General features: G+C 36.3%; 1 protein-coding gene across 2 annotated transcripts in view; it reads left to right on the top strand.

Annotated features, from left to right (window-relative positions):
• Nucleotides 1-24515, top strand: part of si:dkey-237h12.3 (teneurin-3) — a 174619-nt gene that overhangs the window by 105450 nt on the left and 44654 nt on the right. For both annotated transcript variants that reach the window (XM_067457431.1, XM_067457432.1), the window contains exons 10-17: nt 858-1052; nt 8127-8327; nt 13157-13342; nt 14525-14551; nt 14955-14975; nt 15778-15924; nt 16069-16276; nt 21135-21254. In XM_067457431.1, the coding sequence (XP_067313532.1) occupies nt 858-1052; nt 8127-8327; nt 13157-13342; nt 14525-14551; nt 14955-14975; nt 15778-15924; nt 16069-16276; nt 21135-21254 (1105 nt within the window). The remainder of the gene's footprint in view (nt 1-857; nt 1053-8126; nt 8328-13156; nt 13343-14524; nt 14552-14954; nt 14976-15777; nt 15925-16068; nt 16277-21134; nt 21255-24515) is intronic.

The raw sequence follows: 24515 nt of genomic DNA, 5'->3' as shown, positions 1-24515 counted from the left end.
GTGCCATTTTTGGCAGATTAATGGGTCCCACTCCGCCCCTGACCCAAAGGTGGTTTCTTCCATCTATGGTCCAGGGCTCCAGACTAACTTATTTTTACTAGCAGCACTCCAAACCGTTACTGCAAACTTTTTAGGAGCACAAGCAGAAAATGTGGGGGCACATTCTAAATCAATCTGCAACGCAGATATTCACATTTTCCCCTATTTTGACTCTATTATTGTATAATGCCTTAGTAATAAATAGACTTAATGTACATAAATTACAGTGTGCAGTTTTATTTTACGTGCACAGTCTTCCAGACTAACATTTGAGGGCAGCAGCACTGGTGCCAAATTCTACAGAAAGTATTTGGCACTGGGGGGCTGACAATAAAGCACTGAGTTCAAAAGCAAAACTAGTGGGAAAAAAATCACAATGTTTCTCCTCGTTTCAACATCAGCGCTGTTTGATCGGATCTATGGTTTAGCACTGAGAACTCTGCACCGAAATCTGAATGCTTCTCACTTGACCATTGCAGCGATGTTATTAATTCTGTGACGAATCAAATAGATTTCTTCACTGGATCTCCCAGTACTGTGTTGTTACGTTGTCGCATGATCGAGACCTGCCTGTGACATGCAAGTAGCTTGTAGTGCTGCGCTGTCTATTATTGATCCAAAGTGATAAACCACCCGTGAAGCACAAATGAGTAGTCACTTGATGTTGGGCATCAGTGTGGTTGCACCAGCATGACCTCTTAAAAAAATGTTGGTCACACAAGCAGTAAAAAATGGCCGCGAAATATGACCATTTGGTCACAGCCTGGAGCCCTGTGGTCTACCTTTGTCCTTCTAACTAATTTCTTTCCTTCTGTTAGCGGCGTGCCCAGTGTTGTGCAGCGGCAATGGTCAGTATAACGGCGGTCGCTGCCAGTGCTACAGCGGATGGAAAGGGATTGAATGTGACGTGCCGAGCGGTCAGTGTATGGACGCCCAGTGTGGGGGTCATGGCATGTGTGTTACAGGCTTCTGCATATGTAACCCAGGCTTCAAAGGTGACAACTGTGACCAAGGTAACTGTACAGATTTCAGTAGGTATGCAAGTAAACCACAACACATGTAGCTCATTGTAGTCGAGGAGAGGGCTTTTTTCAACCCCACTGAGCAGCTAATTACATGGATGAGTGTACTGACTTAAAGACTGGCTTTTGTTGTGATAAATTAGCCACACCATTTAGCAGCATCCACTGACTGAAATGGATTCTACATATGGGATTGATAAAAAGCAGACAGCCAAGAAAATACCCCTTACATGTACACAAAATATTTCCTGTCTTTTGATTAATTTCCTCGTGCTCTCTCTGGGTAAATCCAATTGAGTCTATTGATCCACATTCAATAGACTTTAGAATGAACTCTTTAGATGTCTATGTTTGGGTCACTTGAGCAGTGTTATAATTGTCATTGAACTGAACTCTCCTTGAGGAAAAGACAGAGAAAGAGCGAGACACCTAAAAAGAGAGATGTCAGAATAGATTAATACACTTTTAAAAGCAAATGCATATATATTTTTTAACATATTTTCTTAATGCCTCAATATACTCACGGCAAAGTTGTTTTTCACTCTTCGATTAGAGGTCAAAAAAAGTTCCAAATATGTGAAAAGCAATATACTGTTAGAGAATATCCCAATGCCACCCACACTGCTGAGGGTGATGTTTAGATGAATATGTAAATATGTGCTGCATACTTTTCACTCAAAAATAAAATAATTACACAACAAACAGCAAAAATAGAAGATTTTAAGGTAAGTAAAGCATAACAGTCTGATCATAGCAACAAGGATATGTTTGCACAGGCTCTGCAATTCAGCACTATCGCGTCACATTTATTTATATAGCACTACATACGATAGATTGCTTATAAGCAAGTAGTTTTGCAGTATTAAACATGAAAACCAGTGCCAGTGTCTTGTTTCATCAGAATTACAACCTTATGTTTAAGCAGCTTTCCAGTGTATTCATGTTTTCACTCGCGATGTGTAACCTTGACGGACTGAACAGAAGACATTAACCAGAGATTTCAATGTTAAAGTAGACGGAGCCTCAGCGCACCCCTACCTTTTACATAATTGCCACGGACTAATGGTCGGCTTTGGCTAGCTGTTCCCAAAACAAACTTTGTTTTGGCCTGATTTTGTTCGAAATTATACCATATCAGTTTGTTCTTCGATTTCGCTTGTATATTAGGGCCTTTATGCTGCAGGTATTATAAAGTTGCACAAAATAATAAACAAGCTTGACTTTAGAAGTAACAAATTACAGTTAATAATGTAAATTTAACAGAGACTTATGCCACGTGTCCACCAAAGCTTTTTTTATCCAGCTGAAAACACTAAGGGCTCTGCTGAAAACGCCTTGCTTGTTATGATACGAAATATCCAGGGAAGTGTTACTAGTATCTCATATCCCACATAGTTTGTTTCTGTATTGATTCTATATGAAATTGCAGCTAGAATGTAAAGTATTTCCTTTGGCTTTTTTATTATTTTAAATGATTTTGCACCTGTTATTATGCTGCTTGTTTTTTGATCTGTTGACGTTGTACAGTAGAGTGTTGTTTTTGTCCCGCACCTCCTCCGCTGTGATTGGACAGCTGGGTGAAAATTGACAGTGATGAGTGCTGCGTTTTACTCAAAGCAAAACTCTTAGCGACCAGTAAAAAATGCCTAACGCTCAGCGCTTGAGTGTGAAATACTCACTAAGCTCCTTGTTACGCTCATGCCGTTCTAAAACCCATTGAAAACAATTGAATAGCTCGCCAGCCATGTGGAAAAAACCCCCCCGCTTTGGTGGACACACGGCCTTAAAGCGATAATCCACCCCAAAATGAAAAGTCTGTCTTCTTTTACTCACCTTCATGTTTTTGCTTTCTTACTTCTGTGGAACATAAAAAAGATAGTTTGAAAAACTCTTTGTTTTTTCTTTGTTCTCTCCATGCAATACAAGCCTTTGTTTTTCTCTCCATGCAATGTCTTTGTTTTTCTCTCCATGCAATACAAGTCAATGTGCCATTTTAGATGCCGCTGACTTTTATTATAAAACAGCTGAAACATTCTTTAAAAATATTTGGATCTACATGGGGTTGATGACCAATTTTTTAAACTCAAGCAATGAGGAACAGTGTTTGACACGCAGGCGAGATATCTGTTAAATTCTCCAACATTGCATCCTCAAATACACTGTAAAAATAAATAAATAAATAATGTCTTCAATTGAAAATGTTCTAGTGACTGATCACATCGATGTTTTTCATTTGGCCGAATTGAAATTCTGTGAATTGATGCAATTAAAATTTTAAAAAATTAAATTTTTAAACTGAAAAAATTTAGATGTGATCAGTCACTTGAAAATTTTCAATTGGAGACCTGAATTTTTTTTTTTACAGTGTAGTAGCATTGACTCAAATTAGTACCTCTGCTCAAGCCCCAACAAGAACTGTACGTCATGCTTTCCATGGCTGTAATTTATAGCCAGAGCACAAAATCTGGACCTTTGAGCAATAGATCAAACATTCATTTCATCAGATGAGTCATCTTTCAACCTGTTTCCTATATCTTCATGTGTTTATGTGTGGGGAAAGCCAAATAATAACTTTCCTGATGTCTGTTGCCAACCTTAAAACATGATGATAGATTTGTCATGCTATGTGCTTCCTTCTCATGTGCATCATTTGGTCCCTTGCACTGCTTGATCATAGAGCTGAATGAATATAAGGCCATTTTACTGGATCAGACATATCCCCACTGTGCAAACATTGTTCCCTCATTATGTTTCTATATAATGGTAAAACTTCAAATTCAAGAGTGATTTCTTGAATATTAGCAGGAAGCTGAAATGGCATCTAAGCTTCGCTGAATCTTTATAGGAGGTTTCGGAGTGTGGTCTTGCAAGTCTGAAAGAAATAGAGACCTTTCTTTCTGAAAACGGTAAGGTCAGAGTAAAATCATTATCATAAGGATTATTTAGGGAAAAAATTGTTATAAAGGTAGATGTATTGATGATGATGTGGCCTAAAAATTTACATCAAAGCCACATTCATAAATATTTTAGTCAAATATATTTTATCACTCAAATGTTTGGGGGTCCGTTAAGAAATTATTAATTATTCAGCAAAGATGCATTAAAGTGATCAAAAGTGACAGTAAAGTATAAACATTCATAATGCTACAAAAAAGTGGTAACACTTTAGCATTCACTATAACCTATGAGGATTTTTGCCTCAATAAACTTAATTTACTGTTTATTAATATTTAATTATGTAGTTTTTGTAGTGTTTAAAGGTGCCCTAGAATGAAACACTGAATTAACCTTGCCATAGTGAAATAATAAGAGTTCAGTACATGGACATCACATACTGTGAGTCTCACACACCATTGCCTCCTACTTATGTAAATCTCGTGCATGAAAAACACCACGGAAAAATAAGTGTTTCTCAACATAAACTCAACCGTGACGCAATCGTTGGGGATCATTTAAATGCACGCCCCCAACATTTGCATATGTCCAAACATGTTCATTGTCAGGCAGAACTGATGGAGCCGAATCATCAGTTTAGCCGATGAACAAGCGACACTTGAGAATAGCAAAAACGGCAGCTCTAATGGACACAAATGTCCTCTTCAGGCTCTGCAGCGGATGTGAGTCAATAGTCATGGTTGAGGTTTATTATAATCAGATACCACAACAATTTAATTCAAAATTGTTCGTTTGTTCGGCCAATTTCAAGCAAGCTTCGCTCAGCGTCTTAAACTGAAGAAAGAGGCAACTATATTCCTGCAAGCAGTAAGTAGTGATTTATTCACTTATTGACTAAGTACCATACAAAACTAAATAGTGTGTCTAATGACAAAGGTTAATATTATTTTGTATTTGAAAATATAACCGTAGATACGTTGTTTACACATCGTTCACTCGATCTTTCTAGCAAACGCCACCTTTTCCACCATATAAGTTAAAAAGACAGTCATTTGACAAGGCTACTCATTTTGTAAAAATATAAGTTATATAGCCTACACTGTAAAAAAATGTTTGTTGGTTTTTGTTGGTTTAGCTTAAAAAAGTAAGTAACCTGGTTGCCTTAATTTTTAGTTTATTGAAATTAAAAATTGGAGTTGATACAATGAAGGAAATTTGTTTAATAAATAGAAACTCAAAATATTATTGTGCCTGAACCACATAAAAAATTTGATAAATCATGAAAAAAGCCACATTTGGCATGTTTCACTGCGTCATCAGAAATAAAACACACACAACTACCCAATATGCTTACAAAATCTTTTAATAATATTTTAATAAAAGTTGTCGAATATCAAAAAATGTTTTAATTTCAATGAAGTCACAATTTTAAGGCAACCAGGTAACTTTTTTTCTAAATAATTTTTTTACAGTGTATTTATATTATTGAGAACTGAAATGGAGATTGCTGAAATGCAGCTTACTTGTTTATTGGTGTTTTCAGATCATGGCAAGACAGAGCTCGCATGCCAGATTGGACATGTTTAGGTAAAACACCGGATAGTATGCGTGTTCTTTTCACAGAAAAGCTCTGTTTGGGGGATTTAAATGACTGAAATCTGGCAAGAAGAGCTCTTTCTCACGCACGGATGATCTGGAAACACCAATAAACAAGTAGGCTGCATTTTAGCCATCTCCATTTGAGATGTTCTGCTTAAAGTGTCATTCAGTCGGCCTGTGTTCTGTCAGGACGGTCAGGACTCACGAGCTGCTTCGCTGAACAACTGAACTGCTGTGCTGTGAGCTGCTGAAATAAGCCAAAGAGTAGAGCTCAATGTTAATATTTATGACTCTTCCAAATAAGGCAAAAACAGAGCATTACATCTTAGGGACAATTTATAGGTTTGTAAATGGACCTGTAAAACTGTATCTGGACAATTTTTGCCCTTAAATAAGCCACATACCCTCTATGTAGATGTCAGAGAATAATTTAACCAGTGTTGGGAACATTACTTTAAAAAAGTAATTAGTTATAGTTACTCACTACTTGTTCCAAAAAGTAATGTAACTGAATTAACTGTAACTGTAACTGAGTTAGTAACTGAATTACTCTATAATAAAAGTAACTCGTTACCAGGGAAAGTAACTATTTTCGTTACTGTACACAAAAAAAAGTTGCGATAAGTCATATAATTTTGTTTTTAAAAAAAAACAGTTTTCACAAGTCAGTTGAAATGAGTAGAACAGACAAGTGTTTATAACTTTTTTAAATGTTCAAATATGTAAATTCACTTGGATGCCCCAATATTAAATGTTAAATTAATGAAATGGACACCAAATAGAATAAATTATTATTATAAAACATTGTACACTAATCTACACTATTTTAATGTTAGTGTGGGACAATGTGGGGTCGCCTATCAAATACAATACATTATTGTAAATATCAGTACAATAGTGGAACAATAAAACAAAATAGATTGTTTAGAAGTGTAATATTTATTGCACAGACCCCAACTGGCCATCACATAAATCTAAAAATAAATTATGCTCCTTAAGAAAAGTATACCAAAAATAGAAATGTATAATAATAATTTTAAAAAAAAGTAGCCTAATTTACATAGACACTTTGTAGTGCACATTAAAATTCTAAAACTGTCACACAACTGGTTAACATACTGTAGCCTGCTTGAAGTATTTTCTTACAAAAGTAAATAGTTCAACAAGAAGTGCTCTCAAGTCTTGTTTGTATGGCGGGCTTACCCACTTTCTCACAAGAAAAACCTAGTTTTGGTGTCTTTAATGTTGTGGCTCTGTCTAATCCTTTGGTAGTGGAGCTCACGTTATCAATTGCGTTCACCAACGAGGAGAGACTCTTCTGGGCATAAATTGTACGTTACAACATTCTTACCTTACGGTATACAAGCCAACGAGGCTTGCCTCAATGAGGGAAAAGTAGCGCTTATACTTCCAGTTTGCGAAAGCATCCTTTGAAGTCATTGGACATGCCATTGCTCTGACTCCTGATCGCTGGTCGCATGCGCGCGTGCGTGTCACACACACACACACACACACACACACACACACACACACACACACACACACACACAGCTGCAGGTCCGTGCTGACAGAGCGCGCCCCTGTTCGGATGAAAACCGCTTCAGTGAGCTTAATTATAGTAACGCCGCATTTTATTCTCAGTAACGGTAACGACGTTGTTACGGGGTAAACAGTCATTCGTTTGATTACTCGTTGCTGAAAATATCAACAACGTTAGTAACGCCGTTTATCTATAACGCCGTTATTCCCATCACTGAATTTAACATATTGTTTTAACTCATTCTAGGGCACCTTTAAGTTTAGGTAAGGGACATAGAATAAGGTTATGCAGAAGGCATTAATACGTGCTTTTTATGTACTAATAAACAGCCAATATCCTAGTAATAATAGGAAACTTTATTATTGAGAATCAAACCCTAAAATAAAGTTACCAAAATATTTTATTTCAAATACATGCTGATCTTCTGAAATTTATATTCATCTGAGAATCCTGAAAAAAATGTATCACGGTTTCCACAAAAATATTAAGGAAGCACAATTGTTTCCAACATTGATGATGATAATAAATGTTTCTTGAACCCCAAATGAGCATATTAGAATGATTTCTGAAGGATCATGTGACACAGGAATACATTTCATTTTTAAATATATTAAAACAGTTATTTTCAATTGTAATAATATTACATAATTGTTCTAATGTACTATTGCACTGTATTTTTGAGTAAATAAATACAGCCTTGGTGAGAAAAACACGCACATTTTTTGCTCACATCAGGCTTTTGAAAGGTAGTGTATTTTAATGAATTTTTCAAGCAAGACATTTCACAAGAAGACATTATCAGGTTTTAAATTATAAAACAATGGATAAAATATGTATATTGATAATGTGATGAACTACTCCTGGTTGCGATCTGTTATGTATGAAATCAGTTACCCAGTTACCCTCAAATTCGCATCCACTGAAAACATCGCAACTAAACATTATTGTGTGACCTGTTGGTTAAAAGTCATTGCAAAAATTTGAAAGTAATTTTTAGGAAAAGGGTCTAAAAACAGTATTGCTTTCCACAGTGGACTGTGTGGAGCCATCGTGTTCGGGTCATGGCTCCTGTCTCCATGGTCAGTGCCACTGTACCTCAGGCTGGACCGGATCCAACTGTGAGACGCAGCTCTCTCTGTGTCCAGAACACTGCTCTGGCCATGGCACATTCCAAAGTGAGACCAGCACCTGCATCTGTGATGTCAACTGGACCGGCCCGGACTGCTCTACAGGTACCTCTGGTTCACTGATTATGTGATTGGTCATAATTTGACATGTGGTTGGATTAGAGATTGGAAGATTTATTTGAAAATTCCCAAACGTTTTAACTAGATTTGAAAATGAATTTTTCAGTGTGGTCTAAGACTTTTGCACCCCCTGTTGAATCATTATTATAGGAAATGGTTGTGGGTCTGTGCTCTAACATGTTGCCCACACCGGGTGCTATTGGGAACACTAATGTTTATGTTCCTAGTCTGATTAGCCTGTTCTGAATAACCTTTCAATCACGTCAGCATTTCCATGACGGACATACTGCATGCTAATCTAACAGAAGCAGTGAGAACTAACATATGTTATGGTCCCTTGGTGATGCATGCAAGTAATTGGTGAAAAGAAAAAGAAATGCACCTGTCAGGCTGTTTCTTCAGAGAATGTTTTGGGAATTATGCCATCACAAGTGCCTGTGGTTTTGGAATAGGGGAATTTTGTGAAATGTAAATGTGAAGAGAACAATAAATGTGGTGCTGCAGTTATCAAAAAGTGTTAAAGTACAACAGAAATCATCAGAGATTCAATTTATCGTGCTCGACTGTTACAGTATAAAAATAAATCTGCTGTTCAATTGTGAACTAAAGTTAGATTAACACTTTCACTATACTGTTTAAATGTTGGAGGAGTCTATTAAACAAGTCTATTATGCTCACCATTTATTTGATCAAAAGTACTGTGAAAACCGTAACATTGTGAAATAGTAATATAGATTTTAATATAGATTTTAAAATGTAATTAATTCATTTTATGGCAAATCTGATTCAGCGCCATTCAGATTAAAGCGAAAAGTGTCCATGTAAATGTAGCTAATGAGACATTTTCTCAGGATTATTTGATGAATATAAGTTTTATATGAACAGAATTGATTTGCCTTAACTGTAACATTTAACATATTAATAAACGTGTATATTGGTAGTGTACAGGGCTGGACTGGGGCTAAAATTCTGCCCTGGACAAATCCAGCCCAACAGGCTGACCGAGCTGCCCGTGATATAAATATTATTGAATTTACTGCAATTAAACTAAATATTGCATTTTTGTCACATAGAAATGTACTTGCCGGTAAAACACTGATTTTGAGCTTGGATGCCGATACTGTATAGTAATCACTTTGTGTCATCCAAACCTGTATGACTTTCTCTCGTCTGTGAAAAAGAAAAGAAGATATTTTGAAGAATGTTGGTAACCAAACCATTTTGATTAGACTTCCATTGATTTCTATTGTATTATTTTCTTTTATGTTTCACAGAAAGAAAGTCATTCAGGTTTGGAATGTCATTAGGGTGAGTAAATAATGACATGTTGGAATGGACTATCAAAGAATAACATCTGTAAAGAGTTCTGCCATCTATCTTTAATCAGGCTCTCATTGAATTAACATTTTAGTTCAATTACATTTCTTTATAACAATTAAAAAGTTCACAAAGCATAAAGAAAAAAAACTTGGTCCTTGTTTTGTTAGTTTATTGAATTGCCCTAATTGAATTTACCATAATTATTACATAGAATCCAGAGTTTAAGTGTAGTTTTATTTAACTGTAAAAGCATGGAAAACCATATTTCTTCAATGCTAGTAGCTGCAAGTGTTTATTTATTTTTTATCTTTATTTAACCAGAATAATCTAACTGAGATTAAAAATCTCCTTCACAGGTGTGTCCTGGCCTTAAGGTAAATGTCTGTAACAGTAGTGCTGGATTGACAAGCTTATTGAGCAATGGCATTTTCTAATTTACCTCGTCGTAGTTACACGGATGTTTTCAACTAGATTCACCACAGATCCTTTGGACTGCTGTATAACACAAAATTCTGAATCAGTTGTAAATGGATCAAGTGTCTTGCACTGTTCATCACTTGATAGGGCGCAAGAAGCGCAGTGCACATTAATCAGCAGCAGAGCTGTGCGGGTGAGACTGATCCCGATCTGTTTTTGTGCTGCGAGTCTTGCCATTTTGTCAGTTTTGGAGCTTTTGCAGTTTCCCATATGCTCCAATTTAAAAACAACGCCTGATGAAGAGGGAGACTGTCTCACTTCAGTCTGTCAGTACAGAAGGCTGCTGTCCTTGCATGATGGGCCAGTCTTTTGCAAAAAACAAACAAACATTGTATCGGCCCCAAAGTGTGCCGACCCACTGGGAAAAATTCTGGTATGCCAGATTATCAATCCAGCCCTGCTAGTATATATTGGTTTACTTTTATATTCTTATACAATTTGTAGTTATTTGTTAATACTTCCAATATATTTTTATTGGATTTAATTAGTAATTAATATAACAATACTGTCTTACAGAAATGTTTTATTTAAACTTTTATCTTTTACTGAATATAACAGTAGTAAAGCTAAAACTAAGGCATTACTTTCTTCTGAGTGTTTGGTGAGCTTAGCGTCAGGCCACTTTAGCTGTGGCTCTGGCCATGGGAGCAATTGGAGTCCACTTGCTTGCACAGTCGGGGTTTTGTCTCTTCATTACCTCTACTGTTCCACCTCAATTAAATAAACTTTAATTAACGGGTGTGTGGCGTGGATCGACCCACCTCCCGCTGGAACCTGGAAGTGCTAAAAACAGATAAACACCTTGCCGCTAATGAAAAATTGATTACATCGACTGGTGTGGAAAAAGAAGGCCGTAAAAAAAAAAAAAGATTGAAAAAAATCAACCAACCCTTCACCCTTTTAGAGCAATTTAATATTCCAGAGAGCCGGCACAACCTAATCAGACCCTCCAAGGTCTTGCAATTGAAGAAAAAATAAACCTCTTGAGGGGGACAGCAAAAGGGCTTCCCTGTACAAACATCAGATTACTTGCATTTCATTTAGTTTTAGGTTTTAGCCTTTATTTATTTGTGAAGAGTCCTTCTACCAACTCTAAAAGTTGCTTGACAAAGACATTTCTTAATGGAAGACCAATTCTGAACATGCCTGAAAGGTTGCCTTGGGCAGCAGTGGAGACAAGTCACCAGTGTAATTTCTCTGCAATGATAAATTGGCTCGATTATGGCCTTATAAAATCAAAATTGCCCCAGGCGGTGTTATTTGGGTGTTTTTAGGAGTCGTTGAGGTGATAGTTCTAAGGACATAATGATTAGTTGAAATGAAAGTGGATGGGGCCATGCCAGGTCTAAGATGCCCTTGTTATCTAGCATCAGATGTGTTTAGTTGCACAGTTCTGCCTGGTTTCAGCCTTGAACCTAATTCTCCACCAATAGCTGGATCATTAACTCAAGACAGACATTACCTGAATTGTGATACTCTATTATAAAATTCATACTGAAAACATATAAATGCCCATATCTTACTTTACTTCACAGGTTCGATATTAGAACATAATGATTAGTTGAAATGAAGGTGGATGGGGTCAATCGAGGTCTCAGCTTCCCTTGTTATCTGTCATCAGATGCATTTAGATGGTCCTACACATTGCCTTCTCGTTTGCAGCATGTCTGAAAACCGTATCTCTAGCCTCTACTTCCATAGCTGAATCTCTAGCTCATAGACGATGCCTGATTTATATGAATATATGCAGAAAATACATACTGAAAATTTAAATGACCTGTGCTGCCTGACGCATACAGATGTAATCTAACAATCTTGTCTTGACCTGTAGGTTGTTTTAATACATGCAGATCGGGTGTTGGACTGGAAACAGACATGCGGATGTAATTCTACAGTGTGCATGTTAATTCATTTAGATTAATAGTTTGCAGCCCACTGGGAAATTTTAAAGTGACGGTAAATTGAAAGTATAATATAAACTGAGTAATGAAGTTGCTCTAGCACCATCTATGGAACCAAGTCTTCCTAATTTGAGATGTCTCTCTAGAATAACACAGTGCACAATATTTGCTGACACTTGCAGAATATGGTGATGCCTTATGGAAGTAATTATCTATTAAATATATACTCTAAAAACTGGTTTTGGCATGTAGCCATTAAAAAAAAAAAACTCCCATGTTGCCTTGGACCTTACCTAATAAAATTACTTATTGAGTGTCTTTTTGGCTACATTTTCTCCTAGATGAAACAGAGTAAGTTCTATTACGGCATTTATCCCAAAAAAAATGTTTTAATGACACTAAATGTTATGATAACAAGCACAACACCGTACAATTCTGTAAAAGAGCCGTTTGTCCTTGAAAATGTGCACAAGACACGAAGTCTTGTGTGAATGTGTGCATGTAAATGTATTTGTTGATGGATGCTCTGGAGAGCTCCAGAAATGTTAGCAGTCACAGCTTGCAGGATGACAAGTTCAGAGCCATTGTGCATTGGCTTTAGCACAAAACCATCAAAGGATTACCGCCAATTTTGTTCCCTCAGCATTCAAATACAATCCAGCAGTGAGAATTAGTGTGCCAAAGACGCATTCAGTCATAGCAGTTATGATTCAGCATGGTGCTATAGTAAAGGAGATGACATGTTTTTATTTGTTTTGCCAAAGTAAATGAGACACCATGTAGATCAGGTGTCTTCATCAGGGGATCCACAATAGTGCTGCACAAATCAATGTTTGATCTCAAAATAATTTTGAACTGACAGAACAGAAAAACAATATTAATTTAACTTGAAAAAAAGCTCAAGTTAAGAAGCTACAATTCAGCTAAAAGGTTCATTGTCTGTCCCACATTAAAAAACATTAAGGAAACTCAAAACCTTTTGTACCTGTATCTGACTCTACATCCATATTATATAATATTTTAATGGCATAAAGTATTTGAATGCACTAATGCAATATTTTTGTATTGTTGTTTTATAAACTGTATTTATATAAAACACACCATTGTTTGTTTCAGAAATGTGTGCAACAGATTGCAGTCCTCACGGCGTGTGTGGTGGAGGTGTGTGTCGATGTGCGGACGGCTGGTCGGGGCCAGGGTGTGAACAGGAGGACTGTCAGGCTCATTGCGGTGAGCATGGCATGTGTCGAAAGGGGAAGTGTGAGTGCCACCAAGGTTGGACGGGGGAAAACTGCAATATCGGTGAGTTCACCCTGTTGTGAACCTTGAATTTTGTAAGATTGGCCTATCTTAATAATTATCTTAAAAATATTGTATCCTATTCAAGGTTCTTCCATTTAAATCTTTGGAAATGTCAAAAAAAAATAATCTATTTTACAGGCCAGTAAAAAGTCATGGAAATTGATAACATTTGATAAGAATAATAGAAGGTTAGATTTCTATAGTGCATATACAATACCATTCCAAAGTTTGGGGTCAGTGAGATTTTTTTTTAAATTGTTTTAAAGAATTTAATACTTTTATTCAGACACAATAAATTAAAGTGACAATAAAGACATTTAATAATGTTACAAAAAATATAAAAAATAAATAAATTCCATGTTTAGATTTTTTTTATATTCATCAAGAAATCTAAAAAGAAACATATTTTCAGCTTGATAATACTGAGAAATTACAAAATCAGAAATAAGAATGATTTCTGAAGGATCATGTGACACTGAAGACTGATAATGAGTAATGATGCTAAAAATTCAGCTTTGCCATCACAATAATATATTACATTCTAAAATATATTCAAATAGAAAAAAAATATTTTACATTGCAATAATATGTTTACTCTAAAGTTATTCTAAAATTTTAACTCAAATTTATTTTTGATCAAATAATTGCAGCTTAAGTGAGTATAAGAGATTGTCATTAAAATCATTAAGAAGTCTTGCCTTCTCAAACTATTGAATGGTAGTGTACATTTTAGCAATAAAACATTTCATTGACTAAATGTTGGTCTTACAGATTGTGCGGGGTAAAAGCTCACAAGTCATAGTGATGGTCGTTTTTTTAATTAATAATTATTTTTAGCCAGAAAAAATGATTCATAGATTGAAAAATTAATTTGTGAATCAGTCTGAATGAAAATTATTTGAAACATCCTTATCCAGTAATCAAAAAAGACTGGAAAGGTAATGAAATGAAATGTATTGTTTGGCATGTGGGAGCGCTGCATATTTAAAAATGTAAAATTATTCAGGCAATCCTTGTGAGTAATTTTTAAATCAAACCCATTGACAGCAATCTGCTGCTGCATATTTTCAATTTTTGTGAATTACTGGTGAGGTTGCTAGTTGGCTAAATATATGTACATGTATTGCATTATCATTGTATTAATTTGTCTGACTTTTTTTTCCATTAATTGTATCACTCTAGCTCACTTTCTGGACAGCAAAATAAAAGGTACAGTGCTTTCTTTCATTTGCCATGTTTTGCTATCCATGTGATGTGCAGAATGAGAGAACTTTTTTTAAATTATAATTTATAATTCCTTTTAAATTATATTTTCATTGAATTGAAACGTTTATAAAAGCGAAAAGCAGATTCGCAGATGTAGACCTTGCTTCGTCAAAAAAAAGAACATTTCTAAAGCAGCCGTGACTTTCTCTAATCGAGCTCTTCAACAGTGCAATGCAAATATCATGAAATGTCATATTTACTGAGAAGAGGGTAAGCCGCAGCATATTAGGTGTGTGTAACCAGTGAAGGCTGCCTGGGCTGTCTAAAGAAATGACACTAAATCACTACATACCGCAGTATAACACCCCATGTTTAATTCTTTTCCCTGAATGTCTCTTCATGATAGCAGACTGGATAGGATATAGAGGTAAAGGTCATGCTGCCCTGAAGAGAGCATGTGGCTCTGACCCCTCTGTCTCTCAAGCATGACTTTCATTATGTCTACGTACCGTGTATTAATGTCTCCACATCTGTTCGGTTTCAGGTTTCCTGTTTTATACAGTGTAAATGTAGGCATACAGAGACACACACACAACCATCACTCAGTCCATACACATATACACGTTCACATTACCCAAATCCTCATTGTTGTGCATCTCACTGTCCCTTAATGTTATATTTAGCAGCTGCTAAGCTCCTTTAGTTAATTTCCCTCTGTAATTTCCTTTGACTTCACACATTCTGTGACAAAGGATATGATGGAGCACTTCTGTACACCGTCTGATCAGCTCAGCATGCTGTTAATTCACATGGACACTGCTAGATGGGAAAATTTAATAGTATTTTTTTTGTTAAAAACTTTCTTATAATTTCATAAGCTACTCAGATACCTCATACATTTTCTTTTTTATTTCTTGAAAAACATTTTGCCTGCAGTATGTTGCTGAATTTTGTAATCTATTCTCGGGAAATAAATACAAATTGTCTTTTTCTGAAAAAAAAAATATACTGACATATTTTGTCCAGCTGTTTCATGTGAAATTACAGCTGTCCCTGAGTCCTGTTCAATGTCTTTAAAATGTCAAGTGCCAAACGTTTGACTGACTAAGACACATTCACTGTGTTTCCCCTGTATGTTTATACAGTTCTTTATGGTGAGTTCTTCACCCCTTTGTAATCCTAGGCTGCTGTTTGCTCTGTATGTATAACTGATGAATTTGTCCCGGTAGATAGCTGTCCAGGGCTGTGTAACAACAACGGCAGGTGCATTCTGGACCAGAACGGATGGCATTGCCTCTGCCAGTCGGGATGGAGAGGGGTGGGGTGTGATGTTGCTATGGAAACCCTTTGCTCTGATGGCAAGGACAACGAGGGAGGTGAGAAAATGTTGACAAGTTGAGAGCTAAATAATTGTTTTAATATGATGGAGTGGCCACTTCCACACTATCTGTACCATAAATGTCTAAATAACTTTAAAAGTATCTGAATATGTAGTCTAAAGTCCATTGCTGTCATTTTAGATGGCCTGGTGGACTGTATGGACCCAGACTGTTGTATTCACAGCACCTGTCAGGGTCAGACATACTGCCGCGGGGCTCCAGATCCCAGCACAATGCAACACCTCAGCTCACCTACTCTAGACGCTCAGGGCTTCTATCAGCGCGTCAGCTTTCTGGTAGCTCCAGGGGGCACCCATACCCTAACAGAGGAAAACACGTTCAACAGCAGGTTAGGAGCTCTTAACACAGTTAAGAACGGTCAACTAGGTTTTGATTTAGAGAGAGTACTGGAACTATTCTATAGGAAACTAACTGATAAATAATTGAATCTTCACTCAAAAGTGTCTATTACCACATTTGTGCTAATAATTGTCCTAAAAGATGTTTGAAACAACATGAGGGTGAGTTAATGTTCACAGAATTTTCATATATTGTCAAATATTTATTTCCTGGGCTGGCAACTGTATTTTTTATCTATAGGCTACTTTTTAATAATGTTAAAATGCTTACACTATATATATATATATATATATATATATATATATATATATATATATATATATATATATAGTTTAATGACATCCCAGAGTTTCCGTAGAGTTTAATATGGAGTTGGCTCACCCTTTGCAGCTATAACAGCTTCAACCCTTCTGGGAAGGTTTTCCACAAGGTTTAAGAGTGTGTTTATGGGAATTTTGTTCTAGAAGCGCATTTGTGAGGTCAGACACTTATGTTGGATAAGAAGGCCTGGCTCACAGTTTCTGCTCTAATTCATCCCAAAGGTGTTATATCAGGTTGAGGTCAGGACTCTGTGCAGGCCAGAAATGTTCCTTCACATCAACTCACTCATCCATGTCTTCATGGACCTTGCTTTGTGCACTGTGGGACAGTCATTTTGGAAAAAGAAGGGGCCATCCCCAAACTATTCCCAAAGTTGGGAGCATGAAAGTTCTGTAGACTAGACATGCGAAACATTATTGGATAATTCTTATAACTGACATTTATCTGGGCCAATCGGAATCTTAGCTCACTTGCCTCAAGCACACAGAGTCAACTGAGCTCACCATTGAATGAGACGCCTGGCTACCATGCGAGTCTGACAGATGGAAGCAAGCAAGCTTAGTGTTCAATTCAAGCATGGGCATAGATTACGGGGGGATGTGTCTTTTAATAAAGTGTATTTTCATCCCCTGCACGTTTACTGGGTCTCCCCGAGCCTAGTCGACCCGCTCCGAGCGTGATTCGAACCGGCGTTACCTGCGCGAGGGCGGGCAAGTTAACAGAGACGCTAAAGACAGCTTTCTCTACCTCGGTTGTTTGTGTTTGATTGCGACATTAAGCTTTATGTGTGTTTTTCAAGCCATCTCAATGTAGGCTATTTATTGACAATAAAGTAGACCTATACATTAATAATGCAGTGCTAACTGACAGCTTTTTAAAATTTTATCTTCTGCTCACCAAAGCTGCATTTATTTAATCAAAATTACTGTTAAAACAGTAATATTGTGAAATACCTTTACAAATGAAAACAGCCTTTTTCTATGTGAATATAGTAAAGTGTCATTTATTCCTGTGATCAAAGCTGAATTTATCATCATTACTCCAGTCTTCAGTGTCACATGATCCTTCACTAATCATTCTCAAAGAGGATTTTATAATCAAGAAACATTTTTGATTATTATCTGTGTTGAAAACAGTTGTGCTGCTTAAAAATGTTGTGGAAACCATGATACATTTTATTTTTCAGGATTATTTGATGAGAGAGTTTAATGGACAGCATTTATTAAATAAATTATTATCTTTTGTAATATTAAAAATATCACTTGTGATCAATTTAATGTAGCCTATGTCTGATCAACAAATGTATTAATTTCTCTCTTTTTTAATTTTACCACAAATGTTAGAATGGTATTTTGGTTTCCGCAAAAATGAAGCAGCACCATGAGCAGCAAAACTATTTTCAACACTGATAATAATCATAAATGTTTGTTGAGCATCAAATCCTAATGTGAGAATGATTAGTGACACTGAAGACTGGAGTAATGATGATAAATTCAGCTTTGATCACAGAAATAAATTATTTTTTTTACTGCATTTTTAATTAAATAAATGCAGCATATCTCTTCTTCTTCCACCCCCCTGAGGAGTTTGCAGGTCAGGATTATATATATATGGCCTACCACTTCATGGTTGTTATTATTCCCAATTGCTTCCGCTTTGTTATAATACCACTAACCATTGACCGTGGAATATTTAGTAGTGAGGAAATTTCACGAATGGACTTATTCCACAGTGGCAACCTAACATGGTACCACAATCGAATCGACTGAGCTCCTGAGTGTGACCCATTCTTTCACAAATGTTTGTAGAAGCCGTCTGTAAGCCTATGTGCTTGATTTTATACACCTTTGGAAGTGAATGAAACACATGCGTTCTATGATTTGCTGTGGTGTTCCAATACTTTTGGCAATATAGTGTATAAAGTCTCAAAATGGCACAAATTGTCACAAACGGTTTTGTTGGGGATTTTGACCATCAAATTGTTTAATATATACGTGTATAATGCTACATTTTTCACAGTTTTTAAAAAAAATCCTGATAATGCCTCTATTTGATGTTTTATTTATCAATTCTATAACATATTTAAATGTATATGCATAGAAAGTCTATACTAGAAAGTCTGGCTATGCATGTAATTGTGATGCTGTTTGATGTGTTGCACATTATTTCCCACAATCATAAAGTTTTTGTAATGTTTTGGGGTTGTAGATCTTACAGCAATGAAAAAAACAGACCAAGCCTCTCACAGTCATACGGAATAAACAATAGGGCTTTCCTTTTTGATAGGAATTCCGAACTTCAGTTTCCTCTTTTGAAGACTCCACGTTGTCATATCTAATTTCTGCTGCTTTTATTTTGCTGATAGAAAAGCCATCCACCGTTGGTATGATTTATACAAAAAGCTAACGTACCATGTACTTTAAGAAATGATTACTTTTTCCAGTGAAAAAATTGAGCGCCTCACCTTTGCACCTCTTCAATTTGTACTCTTGAGCGAATATGTTCTCTGCCCTTTGGTGTTTTTCAGCAAAAGTTAACCATTTGAACCAGGGGCGTAGCCATCTTTTCAGAAGTGAGGGGGACAGAAATGTCATAATACCATTTTTTTTTTTTTTAATTTTTTAGACCAATATAATTTATCGCATTTCTTGCTTTTAATTGGGCAAGATATCAAATACACTGCTGAACAATAACCACTAATTAATATCTATACTATTATTCTCCTATTTTTTATGCCAATTTTATGATTGGTTTATATACTACAAACACTTCTGCATTGAGACTCAACAGATATTATGCAATGTAAAAAAATATATATTCTGATGTAAACCAGCTGTTCTCTATGTGAATATATAGTAAAGTGTAATTTATTCCTGTGATCAAAGCTGAATTTATCATCATTACTCCAGTCTTCAGTGATCCTTCACTGATCATTCTCAGATGAGGATTTGATGCTCAACACACATTTAGGATTATTATCAGTTGTGCTGCTCGTGGTGATGCTTAATTTTTTGTGGAAACCATCTAAACATTTGTGGTAAAATTTAAAAAAGAGCAAAATTAATACTTTTATTGATCAGACATGCATTAAATTGATCACAAGTGATATTTTAATATTACAAATTAGATAATAATTTATTTAATAAATGCAAATAAATGCTGTCCATTGAACTTTCTATTCATTAAAGAATCCTGAAAAATAACATGTAGGCTATCATGGTTTCCACAACATTTTTAATCAGCACAACTTCAACACAATTCAACACAGATAATAATCATAAATGTTTCTTGATTGTGAAATCCTCATATAAGAATAATTAGTGAAGGATCTGGAGTAATGATGATAAATTCAGCTTTGATCACAGGAATAAATTACTATATATTCACATAGGAAAAAAGCTGTTTTAATTTGTAATAATGTTTCAAAATATTACTATTTTAACTATTTTTGATTACATAAATGCAGCCGTGGTGAGCAGAAGATAACATTAAAAAAGCTGCATTATTCATATGATACTTTATTGTCAATAAATAGCCTACATTGAGATTACTTGAAAAACACACATAAATCATATATTGTCGCAATCGTCTGATTGTCGTCGTCACGTTTCATCACTCATAACGATTGTTTTCCTTCAGCTTGCAGCTCCAGCGTCACTGGGTATTACGAATCCACTTTTGGACTTTCTGTGAGAGAGCTCCCTCCTCATATTAAGATTCGAAAAAAATTACAGGTCATGCATAGATTATTTTTTGTCTCTGAATTTAAATCTTGATGTATTCACATTGGTTTCTATGTAAATACACTTGCCCGTGACCTCAAGAAGCGCGCTATCAACCGCGATTAGAGAAGGCTGTCGTTAGCGTCCCTGTTAACTTGCCCGCCCTCGCGCAGGTTCGAATCCCGCTCGGAGCGGGTCGACTAGGATCGGTGAGACCCAGTAAAAGTGCGGGGGACGAAAATACATTTTATTAAAAGTGAGGGGGACACGTCCCCCGCGTCCCCCGCGTAATCTACGCCCATGATTTGAACATTGCTGCTTGTCTTCACTGCCTTAGAATAGGATCAGCCAAGAAGAACTTGTTAGAATCTCTTTAGAATATTTGGCTGATGAAGCTTTTGATTATGTCTTGATGAGGAAACTTCTCGTCCCACCCATCTGCCCTGAGGTTCCTTTTGTTCGCACATTTGAGAAATTATTGTGCAATTAGTCTAAAGATGCGAGATTGCAGGTCAGACACTAACTGGTGCTTGGTAAAATAATTTGTGCTGTAATTACATCTTTTAAGATTATTAAAACAGAATGGCAGAGGAAAGAAAGGTGCAGTGGATTGAGACATTTTATAGTTATCTGTACATTTTATATATAAAATCAAATTTTATATATCAAATATAAAAAATGTAATGTTATTTATTGTTTTTAGTAAGCAATCTGCTGACCTAAATATAATGGTTAAACTACCGTTGCCTTTATTCAGAACCACATTTACGTGTTTTTGAATGTGTGTTTGTGTTTATTTAACAGCCTGGTGTCCGTAGTGCGTGGACAGGTGGTGACCAGTGACGGCACTCCACTGATTGGGGTGAATGTGTCCCTCATGCATTACCCCCAGCAGGGTTATACCATCACCAGACAGGACGGCATGTACGTACAAATATGCTGTACTCAGACACAGACAAGCACATATGTATATACACATAATTATGCTAATACCTGTCCTTAAGATAGTCAGTGAGAAACAATTTTTCATAGTTTTATGCAAATTCCTATTTATATCTCACTGCTTCCCACACAAGTCAAGTCAAATCATCACAGACAGGCACATTCTACTCCAATGTCAATGTTCATGTCACTTACAGTGACCTTCACCTAATGTTACAGATCACATTAGCATATATAAATATACTGTTTTAATCGGTACACATAAGTATAAAAAAACAATTGCTTGTCCGACAAACGATGATTTACAGTAGATGAATCAGATGGTAATTCATAAGCTGTTCTGACCAATTAAATTAATTCAGTAGAGTATATAAGAATGATAAAACTGTGCAAAAATCATACATTAAAAAGACGAAAATGTTCACTTTCAAGCCCCATTTTAACTCTAGTTATACAACATTAATGCAGTCAGCAGAGTTTAAATTCTGTGCTGAACTGACCTTATTGTACCTTTTATAATAATCCCTTTAGTCATAATCCATAATTACCAAGATTCACATAGATCAGCAATCACAATCAGAGTCTTCTTACTCAGGGGTCACGTGTGGGAGTATGCATGTGTATATGTGGCGACCGCATACCTTTAACTGAGGCATGATGACCATAATGTGTTATAAACTTTATTCATTTTAGTTTAATGAGAAGGAGAAAAAAATACTCAAGGGATGGATCAACATCTCTAAAGAAGGAAGGCCGATGTTGGGGATTATCTGATATATCCAGATCCCTTCTAAAAACCTGCACACAGGGGAACGGGCTTCAGATAATCATGCTTGTTCAGTGCTGGTGTCTGCTCTTGGTCAGCGAGCGTGTCCAAGGGGAAACCGAGGGAAAGAAACGGCTTTAAAGGCCGATGGTCTGGAACAGTGGCCCAGACTGAAAAAAAGGACAGGAGCTGTAAAGGGGGAAAATTTCAAGGCGAATATATGTATGTTTTTGTGTATGTGCGTAAAGTCACCGCACCGTTCATCCCTCCCCTTCCGGGCAGGGGAGACAGCGGCTCATATAGAGCACAACTTCAAAGAGACGCCCCTTCATTTCCAAATCTGCACCTACTTCCTCGTTACACCACGCTAATTAAAATAGGTCATGCATTAACTGCTACCTCCAGATCTCTCATCCAAATCCCTGAAACGTAAAAAGTTACATCACATCTCTACCCCTTTTGAACTAATAGAGCATCTTAAGTGTGCCAGTGAACTACTGATAAAAGACAGTGAAGTGCATGTCATTTAGCTGTTATCTTCATTGGACATTTGAATCGGATGCATTTTTGCAGAGGATGTGGAATGTGGAAGACATCGCTAACTAAGCGCTGTGATGAAGCTAACAAACCATGTAATTTGGAGAGAACACATGCGCTTGTCAGTGTGACAACAGGAAATTATGAATCACACTTAGCCTTCATATGCCCCCTGTCCCCACACAAACAATGTGCGTTTCTGGCATGAATTGTATCTCAAATTCATATAAATGGTGAAATATTATTAAAATATACACTAAAAAAGTATCTTATATCCTCACCAAGGCTTCATTTATTTAATACTGTAAAATAAAACTGTAATACATGTGTACAACACATTAATAGGGAGTAGAGGTGAATTACTCTAATACCTCTCATGGCTAGCAAAAAAAATATTGATAATTTACCATAATGCACATAGCAAAACGAGAAGGGCACAACAAAGCAAACTGTAACTGTATGAATTAAGTGAACAAGTGTGCTACTGTTACAATTGAACTATTGAAATGTTTTAGGCCTACCTGTCCAGCAAAAAAAACAGTCTCTGTGTCCTAGGGCTGGGCGATATGGCCCAAAAAAAAAATCCCCGATTTTTTCACCAAAAATTCGATTTACGATTTAAAACGATTTTTTTCCCCTCCTACTTAAAATCAGTCTGCAGATGACAAAGAAATTGTTCAAAACAAGTTTTAACTTTATTTTGTTTAGGTAAAATTAAATATTTGCAGCTTGGTAGAAGTGCCACCTGGGGTGCAAAACTTTCCGCATGTGAATAATCCCCAACTATTCCTCAGTATAAATGGGCACCATATCGTTTGCAATATACAGTATACATATCAAAGGTTTATGAATTGATATACAGATAAAATTAACTTTTATTAACAACAGTAATGTGCAAAAAAAGTATAGGGAAAATTTAAATGTAGCCTAATGCTCTTATTAAATATAGATTAGCATTGTTCTTCAATAGTCTCACACTGAACTGATCAACAGCTTCAGTGATTATTAAAGGAGCTCTTTACTTTACTGTAATTTAGTCACAATTTGAAGAAAAGTTTAGTTTTTCCTGAGACTGTGACTTCGTACTTTCCATACATTAGGGAGTGAAAATCGCTAATAAATCAATAAGTGCTCTTCTGCTGGTTATAGTGGTGGGCATTTCATATCTTTTTTTAAAATAAAAATGCTACAAAATGGATTACACATTTAAAAAAAATAAACTAAAAAAAACATTCGACTATTTCTTTCACAAGACCCATTTAAACTTTTAGTTTTACAAACCATCACATTAAAAATAACATTACAGTCGGATATCTAGAGCTTTGAAGTGCTGGAAATAAGTGTAAGCTCTTGAAAACCATTGGAAAGTGCTTGAATTTCAATCTCAAAAGGTTGTACGAATCCTGAGATAAATAATGACAACAACAACATTAAATCCATGTGGTTTTACTACAGTAAATCATGGTGAATGTTGGTGTTTTGTGACTGAAACCCCTGACCTTCGCTCAGCTCTGTTAGATCTGATATCTGTGGTTTATAACAGAATTCTGCGCGCCGACCGCTTCCACTAGATCACAGTAGCAATGGTGTGTTGATTTAAACGGTCTCTCACTGGATCACCAGCGCTGTGTATCGTGTCTGTCACGAGATTGGCCCGTGTGTGAGCTCGCGCTGCGTTCGTGTCAGCGCAGCTTTAAATGAGTATAGCGCCTACCGCGGTTCCGTTCAGACTTCAAACACACTTTGCAGCGGGGTATTGTTAATTGTTCTGTGAAAAAGTGAACCAATTACGAATGACACGGTATGTTGTTAGACGCGATCCTTGTTGTTTGTGTACCTCTGTGGCAAACGCGCGCGGGGAGGGCTGAGCCATTACGGGAGCTCAGAGGGGAGCGTCGGCGGATTTGAAAGAGAAAACCGATTTTCATTCACAAAAATCG

Source organism: Pseudorasbora parva, chromosome 11 (assembly GCF_024679245.1).
Source record: "Pseudorasbora parva isolate DD20220531a chromosome 11, ASM2467924v1, whole genome shotgun sequence".
NCBI classification, from domain to species: Eukaryota; Metazoa; Chordata; class Actinopteri; order Cypriniformes; family Gobionidae; genus Pseudorasbora; species Pseudorasbora parva.
The sequence above is the reverse complement of the archived record's forward strand: the minus strand, read 5'-3'. Positions and strand labels throughout refer to the sequence as shown.